Here is a 13071-nt window from a genome sequence, read left to right as displayed (position 1 = left end):
AAATTAATTAATTAATAAAGAGAAATATATGACTGTCAAAACGATCTTAAGATAGTGTTTATTCGTTTTGATAGAACTAAACGAAAAATCAATTTAATGATTCAATATAAAACACAAAGTAATTTGTTAAAATACATTATAGGGAGAATAAAATAGTTATGTTATACCTTTGTGCAAGGTTCTATGGGAACGTGCCATCCACTCTCCTGATGTCCTCCTGCCAAAAACAAAACTTAGCTGTGAGAGTGACTACTGGCACAAGGGACATAACATCTTAGTTCTTCAGGTTGGTGGAGCACTGGTTGTAAGATTTTTTTTAATAGTATTTTTAATAATATCTTACAAAGATAATGTGCATGGCCAGTAGTGATAGTAACATTCAAGGTAAGGTAGCCCATTTACCGCCAACCAATTACACAAAAAGTATATGGTGATATTAGTGGACGGCGTCTGCATTTTACCTGGACTGCGATAGTGTTGTAAACCGCAAATTTCGCATTAAAAGTTAAACCAGATTTGCAGCGCTGTAGGACGAAACAATTATTGCAATAGTGGCGACGATATTCCTTATTATTATAATAAACTCCCTTTTAATCGAGTTTTGGTAGGTTTGTCGTTTGCCCCGTATAACATTAAAAAAGGCACTATAATAAGTACAATCGTTAATAATATTACAGACTTATGTCAAATGTTTTTTAATACGAAGTTTATTTCATATGTATCATAATATAAATCATCTAAAAAATATTAAAAATCGGCCATTGTATTCGTTGAAAATTGTAATAATTAAAGTAAGTTGTGAATTAAACATTACAAGGAAAATTTCAACAGATCCATTACAAGATATTATGTCATTTTTTTCAATTTACCTTTGACTGATTAATTTGTAACACAATTTATCACAATAAAATTTACCACAGCAAAATTTAAAGTTCTATAGATAATAGATACAACCTGTATAACGACTATTTAAATTTAACTATGTATTTTTATAGATATTAAATGTATTTGGTTACGACTTTGCCATAAGACAAATATAAACCTATAAGCCTTACAAATTGCGTGTTAAAATATTGTTCATACATCTTTACATTTCAGTTTATTAATATGTACATTTATATCTATTCGTAGCCTAAAAGATTTATATCTAGCGAATACATATCTCCATTTTTTATTATAAATGGTATTACAAACCTAAGCAGCTATTATATAATTAAAAAGTAATTTATAATTCATATTTTTACACATTTATGGACCCAAAGTTAAAAAATATATATATAATGTAATATTTTTTTAATATATGTATAACACTTTTATTTTTTATTATATTAAAAAAAATCGTAAATTAATAAAACAATCATATTTATGTTTTTGTTTTAAATTAAATTTTAATCAGTAAGCAGTTACATTAATTCATTAAAATAAATTACCTTTAAACAATATTTTTGTTAATATTAAATAAATTGACTAAACGCCAAACTTACCTTTGATTAGAGTGTTTGTGTGAAAAAACTTTGTTTGATTTTGCGAGCACATTGAAATATTTAATGTGCTCGCAAATATTAGAAAAAATAATCCCAGTAACCAAACACGAATAATAAATTAATATTTTTTTAAGATAGTAACCAAATCAAACTGTTAATGATTATCACAAACACACAAATACCTGCATTACCGACGCTTTTGCCGACGAGTATTTGCCAAATTTGAGCACTAATTAATAAAATATAATAAGGCTAAGCACGCTTAGGTACGTCAATTGCCTTCAGAGAGAATCAAATTTATTTATTTCCCCAGGAGCGTTGCTAAGACAGCTGGAGATACGCCCGAGTAGCTAATCTGAAATAAAAAAATATTACGAAATATATAACATGTTCCAATTTATTAACTATGTTTTGTTTTTGTAATAAAAAAAAATCATGAGAATAAAGCCGAGATGGCCCAATCAAAACTCGTAATTTTAACCGAAGAATCTTGCGGGTTCGAATCAGGGCACGACTGAATTTATATGTGGTAAGATTGTGCTTATATATCAGCTCGCGTTCGGTGGTCAAATAGATTGTTAGCAAATCTAAAACTGTTGGATGAAAATCTACCAAGTGTAAGAGACAGCTCCAATGCAGATGCATTGGAGCAGTGTAGTGGAACTTCTCTTCAAGCTACACCAGCAGCAGTATTTGCAGGATTAAATTCAAATTTCTATTATATTTAACTTACGCTTGCGATAGGTGGTGGCTTTATAATCCTGTAGCCCTTGTCATCAGCAACATAGTACACAGTTACGAAAACTTTATCAGAATTTATGTATGAATATGAGCCTTCCACTAGCAAATGTTCGTTCGGCAAACCCACGTCGACTAGTGTACCCGATTCCTCTCTTATTATTCCGTTTGATGTTTCAAATCTGTAATTTTTAAATGAATGTTTGTTTTGATCTTTTTAATACTGATGGTCAAAGTTGAATTAAATGTTGTTAGTATGGACATTACGTTTTTTTGTATGCAATCTCAGTGCTTACTTAACTAGTATTTTTATAATAATAACATTTTTGTCTCATTCTCAATCTCATTTTAAGACATGTTAAAATTTAAACTATTTTCTTTCCTATTGAATTTGTTTGGATAAAAGCAAATGATTAAAGATATGTCTTAAATATTAAGCTTTTAATATCTCTTTAGTAAAGGAAGTAATAAAGGAGACTATACCTGTAGTTATAGTCGCCTTTTCCGTCGTTTGTGTAGTTGTAGCTTAATATTGTAGCGTCGCTGTCCTCCGGTAACGGTGCGCAATAAACTACTACTAGTATAGTAAAAATAAATAGTTCATAGTGCATCTAAAACAAATAAAATAAATATTACTAATAACACAGACACACATAACATAACTATAATACAGGCCAGTAATTTTTTTTTTAAATATTTTCGACGTTAAAATTCTGCCATAGTTTAAGATTTACCATATAGTTTATTTTTAAACAAAACATTAGTTCGCAGGTAAAAACAACGAGTTTAGAACTAAGCTTGATGAAGATTCGTGCAGCAAAAGATAATTGGGTTGCCATGAGTTGTTTTTATACAAGGCATCGTATACATAATAATAAATAAAATATACATAGAGTTTCATGTATACGGGGTGAAGACGTTCGTTTTATTACGTATAACTGGAACCGTGTACGGACTTGGTGAACTTAAAACCAGACGCCATCAAGATTCCGATACGGTCATTTTTCTTTAATTTTAAGTGACTCGTCTATTTTTATAGTTCGCATATTTAGTGGGTTTTTGAAAATGGCAATTAACAAACCTATCTAATTGCACTCAGTAACTTTTATACTACGCATATTTATTGGGTTTTAGAAAATGGCAACTATGTAATTGTTCTCAATAATTTATAATATACGTACAAAATATAAGAACATAAAATAATTGAAATATATCCATAACATATATATACAGATTCTCCTTTGACATTGTATCTATGACGCTAATTCTAGTATTTCCTCGAAGCGCTAGGCTCAGTCTTAAAGTTAGGCAATCGCCAGGTCATTAGCAGTAAGGATATGTTACGTAGAAAGGGCAAATATTAAATTTAATTAGTAACATAAAAATAGAAGCTACCAATTTAATCATTACATAATAAATTATTATACCAAAAATGACTAAATTTTTTTCAATATTAACTAGAACCAAACACAAAGTATACTCTCCAAAAAAGAAGTAATTCGTTTCATAATTAACGAAGATCTCTGGTAGCATAAAAAAATACAACTGAATAACCACCTTCAACCAACTTCTCTCTTTTAAGTCGGCTATAACGATTAAAGAAATACGAAACAAGTTAGATGCTTTATTGAAATATTAGATCGTCCTAATCCTAACTTTCTATAAATTTGGATACATTGTGTAAGTATACGAATAATATTCCTTCTAATTAATCAACAACCTATGAATGTTGGTCACTTGTATTCTTAACCGGTATAAGTATATGTATTTATATGGCAACGAACATATCAAATGCACTGGTGGTTTTAAACCAATGTATTTATTATGTTGACAATCATTTATTTATTAATATATAGTTCGATATTTTTTCTTGAAATGCCGTGGAATGTTAATATCAATTTTGTAAGTTGAACTAGCAACGCATAAATTTAGGTAATAATATGATTATTACTTTCGTTTATATTTTGTTCTTATTATATAAAACGATTAAGCAATATTTAAAAATAATAATACAAATAATATTGTTTTCATTGTTTTTATACAAAACCATTTAGAGAAAGCATAACGTTTCTGCTTGAAGCCATTAAAACTGTCATTGTTTCGAACTTGATTTGATATCAAATAACTTTTTTATTAAATAGAAAAACTCTAGTACAATTTTATAAACGAATGCGAAAAAGCAACATTACATATAGTTTTTTTTTATATTTATAAATAGACTAGCTTGTAAAATAAACAAGTTGATGAACTCAGAAGTAAATAAAAATATAGAGTTGCAAACTAAGGAGTTAAACTAGTTAATAGTTATGTGATAATTTAACTATTACTATAAAATAATTGAAAAATATTTATGTTGAGAGAAATATAATTCTGTAAAACAATGTCCTTGGTCCTTATAATTTATTATATACAGACTCAAAATCATAAAATAAATAAGTTCCGTATTATTAATTTAATAATTATCACAGTCACTTTATATAATATATATTATACAATACAGAGATCACGCCCGTCTTCGATAAAAGCCGCCCATTGTTGATTTACGATATATCGAAATTCTGTCGAAAGTTATCACTCTTTGTATATCGGAACGTTGTGCGTCAGCGTGACAGATGACATCGGATCATAGGTGAGTTAACGAGCTTAATGGGACCCTATGATGACATCGTCCACATTATATAACACTATTATTGCCAACAGTCGAAATACCATCTGCTAACCGAAAAGGGAACGAATGTTGGCTGAACTTTACGTTGGTAAATGGGTGTTACGTAAATAATTATCATTTGCTAGCTTAAATATATTTATTTACTCATTTATGACACTGATTATTAATCGGTGTTCTTTATTTAAAATATTTATTTAGTGTTTATTACACATAGCAGGCACACCCCAACAAACATTTTAGTCGTATAAGAAGAAATTACGCAACTAATAATTGTATAAGCGTTGTATAGAAGTCGTTTTATTCTTTTATTCGACTTAGTGCCGCCTATAGTTTATTCGACTTATAGTCGTGTAAAAACGTCGTAGAAACGTCTATACGACTGTTTTATACGACTATTACACGGTATTTAGTCGTGTAACTAGCGTTGTGGCAGTGGAAACGTCTTTGCGACTTTTATACCGCCTATAGTCGTATTAGAGTGACTTATAAAACTCCTATACGAATTTAAGACAATATGACTTTTTCACGACATTTATACGACTGAATGTCTTATAAGAGTTTTAAAATACACTAAATATTACATACACCACCATTCATTTGCATCTTTGTAAAAATAATATTACATAGTTGAAATGGATAGAAAAAGCTGGGCAAATATGTAAAAAGTGGCCACTTTAAGAGGAAAGTTAAAAAAAAATTATGCATCATTTCTTAACTCCAATTGTATTAATATCGAATATAAGTACGCGACAAGTTACCTGTCGATCAATTGGAGATGGTTCCGTACAAAATTTAGAGAGTTCTGAGCAACGTAATATTAATCGAAGCGCAGGAAGTGCATCTAGTGGTTCGAAATAATAATAATTAGTACGGCTTTGATTTTTAAATACGTTTTTTTTATTTCAAATAACATTTATTAGTATGATTATTGATTCGGTTATCGACACCGTATTGTGGGACTCCCGTCACTGCCTCTCGTGGCGTGGTGTGCCAAGCTGGTACTGCTGGTAACTGCCTGGCATGAGAAAAACAAAAGGCGGTTGATTTTGAACGGGGAGTGGGGAAGAAAGCTAGATTGTGTATTAGTGATAGTTCCGATTATGATAGCACAAATGAAGCCCATGAAAATGATATAAATAAAATATTTTTTCTAAAAAATATTTTATTTTTAGTGTTATTTTCTCAAAATAGAAATTAAAAGTCCTTATGTCACAAATGGTTATTTGTTGATTTGTTCAAAAAGCTCTGAACCTATTTCAATAAAACTTATGGGACCACTTCTGGAGCATGATATACCAAAAAATAACATAGCAAAAGAAATGTTTAGTGAACCTGTACTTCTCTTCATAAAAGCTACGAAGAGGAGTATAAATCCATATAGAACTATTTCCTAACTCCTAGTAATTGAGGACTTATACCTTCCATCATCAGCTCAGCAGTATAATATTATGATTGCCAGAAGCAAACGCTATAACTTCAGAAAATATGTACATGTGCCTAAAAAATTGGAGGGTTCCCCTCGATTTCTCCAGGATCACATCATCATGGTACCATTCCAGGAGTATCTTCTTTCTAACAAAAAAAAATCATCAAAATCGGTTCATAAATGGCGAAGTAATCGGCGAAAAAGCATAAATATATATATATATATATATATATATATATATATATACCGGTCGAATTGAAAACACTCCTTTTTTTTTAAGTCGTTTCATAAAATCTGATCTATTATTATCACGTATCATTTTTTTTATCAAAGCTGAACCAATAAATACTCAATAGTTATATAAAATAACAAGGTTTTAAATACTTGACAAATACTAAACTGAACTCTAATTTCGTTTTCTATGGCGGAATATTTACAAATCTAATAATGACATAAATTGAAACGTCATTTAGAAGTTGTATAAAAGTCTTTTCCTGCACTTTAAGTCGTGTAAAGGTAATTTTTATAACTTACTTAAAAAAATCTCAATAAAATATTATTTATTTAATGAATTACACTAGCCCGTTCATTACATAGTTAAAACTAGCGCATTATACTCGATCAAATTAATTTCCCATCAGATCAATATTCCTTGAACTTGAGTTTCGAAGTAAACACATTATTTTTTATTTATTATAAAAAATAATGTTCAATATCAATGAAGTTTGTTCGTGACAGCTTTCAAATTCAATTTACAATTAATATTTTATCCAGTCAATTTGACAACAAATATAGTCAGATAAGAAGCGTGTTGGATACTGCTATTCGATCAAATGTCGTAAAGCAGCGGTAATAAACACTATAAGTCTGCCTCACGACCTCAATACGACCACTATGCGACCACTATGCGACCAAAAAGTAACTTACGCGACCACTACATGACTCTTATAGGACAGTAAGTCGTATAAAATGGGCCTTTTCTTGGTGATGTCGACGTTATAGCGGCGTAACGGCGACCAGCTTATAGAACCAAAAGTTACTGGTGGCACGTTGTGGCGACCTTTCAAATGTTTGTTGGGACATAAGTAATGCTCATTATAAATGTCAAATCTATAAATCTATATCATAAATGGGAAAGTGTGTGTTACTGGTTTGTGCGTCTTCACGCAGCATCGGAGCGACGGAATATCGTGACATTTGTTATAATTGATTAGCAGAAAAGACATAGGTTACCCAGATATTCAATAATAAGTACTCATCAAATGAAAACTTCCTGATAACTTTGAAATACATAAGAGATGGTAAACATCGATAATAGAGGGCAATGAAACAATACAAATAACATACAATTAATAGTTGATAGTTAATAAATAATTAATTCTGGCAAAATACCTATAAATATTATTGTTGATTAAAAAACATATTGTGTATAGCAAAGGAAAATATGCCATAACAAACTCGATTCTCTTTTTCCTTTTGAAATATAGTTTGAAATATTTTCTTAAATAAGAATAAATAAAATATTTATTATTTAATGTATGCCGAATGGAATAATATAAAAAATATAAATCGAGGATACTGACATCTACCGTATGAGTAGCGAATTTTCTGAGTTGTTGAATAAAGCTTGAGATATCATAGCCAAATAACCAGTCTTATGGTTAAGCTGAGATTTCTTTTCTTTATTCAAGATGGCGCTGTAGACTATAAATGTATGCGTATTTTTACAATACTAAAATTGATAAAATATATTACGGATGTCGAAGATTATTTAGGACATGTAGCCTAGGTACATTTCAGATTTATATTAATAAAGTAATTAAATATTTTTATGGCCCTGAGATTTAAATTATTGTAAGAAATGAGGTTTTGTTTTCCCGCATATACATAAAAATAATTAAATTTTCATATTATACTTTCAGGATGGACATTGTACATATTGAATGTAATGTCAATATAAAGAAAGATGATCAGAAGCCCTGACTCTTGACCACGGTAATTAAGTTCCGTAAGAATGTGCCCGTTATATCTATCTGTGAAAATTGATGGCACGAGTTTTGCTACCTAGGGTAGTTGTTACCTACCAAATGAATATTCATATTTTGGGATGCTTGTATAGTTGTCGAAACCGGTACAGCTATGTTATGCGATCCGGCTTATCTGTGATGATTATATCGTCATCTTCTACTAGAGTAGTCTACCTCAATGGAGACCAGCCAATCATGCAGGACTTACCGTAGGGAATAATTGCGCGCCCAAACAAAAGTGTACTTTCAATTCCCTCTCTATTATATGGTCTTGTAGTTGCCGTCCTATCTAGTGGGACCTTTGGATGAGAGGACGGCTTAACGTATTTTCTGAGGCATGGAATTGTACGATTAGGTAGATCTTTCAGAATGTCAAACTCAAAAGCTTTTTGTTCGACTTGGGATTGGATTCGAACCAAGAAACTCGAGCCTGTCGGATACACAATACTTTGTACAGCTGCTTTAGAACATACAAATAAATCTAGATCACTAATAGAGATATATATCCATATTGAAGAGTTTGTTTGCCTTTTGTTTATAAAATACACCTAAGCAGAGTAGGATTTCATTGAGCAAACCCTTAAGAATTGTTTCTTACAGATACGCATTAGTAGCATTTTGTAAAAGTAAAATAAAATTATAATCAGACAGATCTAACTAATTATATGTCGCAGTATATCAGTTGTATATAATCAAAGTTCAGTAAAATCAATTGTGAATACTGACTAACTTACCAATATGTCACATATTTTTGTTGAATACAAATGATAATTATGTTTTTGTATACAACAACAACAACAACTTCATTAATATTATTAAAGTATTAATTTCATAATTATTTTTAGAACAGTCATTATACATGTTAGGAACCGTAAACGAATCGATAAGACTGTTTTTTGAATGTATTGTAGTAGGGCTTAGAGAAGCTTAAATTTAAATTGTCGATATCGATTTTCGATGTCCGTTCGCCGCCATCTAGAAGAAAGGGTTACATTTGGTTTTTTTTGCAATAGCTTGGCTCTGCGTTATGATACGAGAATAATGAATATATACTTTTCGGTTACTTCATTTACGCTCTACAATTTAAGTCCTATACATTTTTTATCTACCGTGGATTGAGATATCGAGCGCGAAAGTGACGATGAAATTTACTAGCTCGCACTCTTCTAAGCCCATCTTACATCATATCCAAAAAACAGCCTTTTCTGTTTATTTTTGTTTTTCCTAATGAACACAGAGAGGGTTGTTTTTGTATATAATGACTAAGCTATATAGCCAATATCGTATATCTCATTAAGACCTGTGTCCTACACTACGTGTTTAGTTTCTTCTTACACAATGCCTATAGAGGTTCAAGGTCTATGTGGCATTTTTAATTATACGACTATTGGCATTTCTCTCTTCCTGTGGCAACATAAACATTGAAATTATATATTGAAGTTATTATTATTGCTACCGAATCAGTCAAAACTTTATTTATTTCGCTTATTTAATAAATGGTATGCCAATTAAGCATTTCGGACTACTCTCTTTTATTAACCGACTTAAAAAAAAAGAGTGTTCTCAATTCGACCGTAAATATATATATATTTTTTATGTTTGTTCACCGATTACTTCGCCTTGTATGATTTTGATAATTTTTTTTAGTTATAAAGAATATACTCCTCGAATGGTACCATTATGAGGATATCAGGGTCTGATAATGGGATCCTGGAGAAATCGAGGGGAACTCTCAAATTTTATAGGCACCTGTACCGCGTTTTACATATTTTCTGAAGTTATATTGGCATTTGCTTGTGGCAATCATAATGTTATGCTGCTGAGCTGATGATGGAAGGTGTAAGTCCTCAATTACTAGGAGTTAGGAAATAGTTATTTCAACAGCAATTTATGGATTTGTACTCCTCTTCGTAGCTTTTATGAAGAGAAGTACATGTTCACTAAACATTTATTTTGTATACTATGTAGTGATGGAACTCCTAAACGGAGTTCGAAAGGTAGTAAGAAATTTCTTACTACCTTTAATCAAATTTTGTATGTGTGATGTGATGTCATATGATGTACGACATATATTAGCTCTATTGCAAAGCTTTTTTAGTGAGGTCGATTACAGCTCTTAGTTAGTACCTTGTAGTTTATCCCGAATGTATTAAAAAAATGTCCTCGAAGTAGTTTCTGACTCATATAAACTGCACTATACATATTAAGGAAAATTAGTTAGTCTACATCAGCTTCACTTAAAATAAAAAAAATAATAAAAAATTTAACAAAAGAAAAACCAACTTCAAACAAAATACTATTTAAAAAAAATACATAACATGACGACCTCCGTGGTCGAGTGGTATGTACACCGGTTTTCATGGGTACGCCACTTCGAGGTCCCGGGTTCGATTCCTAGCCAAGTCAATGTAGATTATCATTAGTTTTCTATATTGTCTTAGGTCTGGGTGTTTGTGGTACCGTCGTTACTTCTGATTTATCATAACACAAGTGCTTTAGCTATTTAAATTGGGATCAGGGTAATGTATGTGATGTTGTCTCATATTTATTTATTAAATATGCACTAAAAAGTAATAAAATAATTGCGTATTCAACATATTTTTTAGAGTCCTCCTAAGTAAAATTAAATGAAAATTATTAGACTACTTAAAAGTCAATTTACGATTACATAATGTAGTTATAATTTTTGCTTTAAATCTCGTAGTTCTTCAGACCCCAACAACTATAGGCCAATTTCAATTCTAACTGCCCTCAGCAAAATATTTGAGAAAATAATTCGTAAATCAATTATTAGTACACTTTAACAAACATAATCTGCTTCATGGTAAACGATTTGGATAGACGCTGGTATTGAGCTTATTAAGAATATCTATGAAGCCTGGGAAGAGTAACGGGATGCCTTAGGGATTTTCTGTGACTTATCTAAAGCCTTTGATTGTGTTCAACATGAGACTCTGGCCAGGAAACTTTATCACTATGGAATTAGAGAATATGCGCTCGACCTTCTGACTTCTTATCTTAACAATAGAATTCAGAGGGTTGATGTTAAAGGAAAAAGGTCTCCTGGGGTTTCAGTTGGTATGGGGGTCCCTCAGGTATTAATTCTTGGCCCTCTTCTGTTTCACACATTTATAAATAACATGGGCAAGTATTCTTGTTGGGAAAAAATCATGATGTAGGATTGTTTGATACCGCCTTAATTTTTAAAATAAATAGAAAACAGGTACAGTACGAAGACGTAAACAATACTTTAGCTGAATTAGTACATAGGTTTAGCGTAAATAATCTTAGGCTTATTAATACATGAGATAATATATGAGACAAAAAACCCCGCTGAGTTTCTTTCATCGGTTCTTCTCAGGTCAGGGTATTTTATTTTCCCAACCGGTGGTACTGTTTCAATTGACCATCAATAAGAAAGTGTAATACTTCTATATTGAATAAAGTTATTTGAGTTTGAGTTTGCTATATTTGGAATCGATGTCAGCCGAGTATGTAACATTTTAAATATTTATTATGCAGGCCTGATAATCACTTATAGTGTTTCATATTTTTAAATAATCTTAAAAAAATTTAACAATGTTGTTGAAATTAAATTTAAATAAAATGTTCAGTTAGATAAGAAAATTTAAAATTTTTTAAACTATTTTTCCATATTTTAAGTGTTAATCGGACAGCAGTTTTATAACATGCCTGTTCACAAACAAATGTATTGAATCTCCCGATAAACTTAAAAAACTCTAATGTTGTCTTAAATTTTCGCGATTATTACACATTTAAATAAAACTAATTATAACGGATGAATCATACCCGTGACCACGAACACTGCAAAGTGCTCGAAACGTCGGAATGTTTTAATTAATATACGCGATTCATCCGTTATAATTAGTTTTATTTAAATGTGTAATAATCGCGAAAATTTAAGACAACATTATGTGAACCAGTACGGACTGGAAACATCAAATCAAATTCGCCAGTCTACCCGTGACCACGAACACTGCAAAGTGCTCGAAACGTCGGGATGTTTTAAAAATAATTAATATACGCGATTCATCCGTTATAATTAGTTTTATTTAAAAAACTCTTATGTGACAATAAATATTTTATTGTCAGATATGAGTTTTTACATGTGTGATTTTACAGTTATCCAATATGTCCAAATTTTAGAGCACCAAAAACATTATATTTAACACTAGAAAGACCAGAGTGGTCAAATGACCCCAATGAAGTTTTTGATCAATCATATTATCAAAACCATAGCACTGAAGTCATTGTCGTTTTATGACTTTTAATATTTCGTCATTGTTTACATTATTCTGATATGTGTTTACCGATAGCAAGATAAATACTGATTAAAAATTATCACCTACCTAGAAAGACCGCAGTGGTCATTTGACACTACGTGCGTGCATTGTAAATATTTACATTTCGTTGAATATACTCGGTGTTGTGGGTAGTTGAAATAAAAGATTTCGTTTCTTTCTTGTTTTGTTCTTGTCGAAGCAAAGACGTATCACAGCTCGCCATAATAATATAATGCCTCATTATCGTTCCCTTCGCCCTTCTAAAATATTGGAAGTGTTACAAAATTAACCGGACGACCAATCAGATTGTGAACCGACTGAAGAAGAGAGGCACATTTTGCATTTAGACTCAGAAAGTGAAGAAAGTGATTACAATATTACACAAAATAGTGATTCTTCTAGGGATGATGATCACACTCATAGA

General features: G+C 30.8%; 1 protein-coding gene across 1 annotated transcript; it reads right to left on the bottom strand.

Moving 5' to 3' along the window:
• Window positions 1-1541: 1541 nt before the first annotated feature.
• On the bottom strand, window positions 1542-3044 carry LOC124530567 (endocuticle structural glycoprotein ABD-5-like). The gene is made up of 4 exons (XM_047104772.1): window positions 2957-3044; window positions 2706-2833; window positions 2218-2404; window positions 1542-1839 (listed from the first exon to the last, which is right to left on the bottom strand). The coding sequence occupies exons 1-4, from the start codon at window positions 2981-2983 to the stop codon at window positions 1786-1788; spliced, it is 396 nt and encodes a 131-aa protein (XP_046960728.1). The 5' UTR covers window positions 2984-3044; the 3' UTR covers window positions 1542-1785.
• Between the last annotated feature and the right edge of the window lie 10027 nt (window positions 3045-13071).

The sequence above is a fragment of the Vanessa cardui genome, chromosome 6 (assembly GCF_905220365.1).
Source record: "Vanessa cardui chromosome 6, ilVanCard2.1, whole genome shotgun sequence".
Taxonomy (NCBI): Eukaryota; Metazoa; Arthropoda; class Insecta; order Lepidoptera; family Nymphalidae; genus Vanessa; species Vanessa cardui.
Note: the sequence above shows the minus strand (reverse complement) of the source record. Positions and strands in the feature narration are given on the sequence as shown.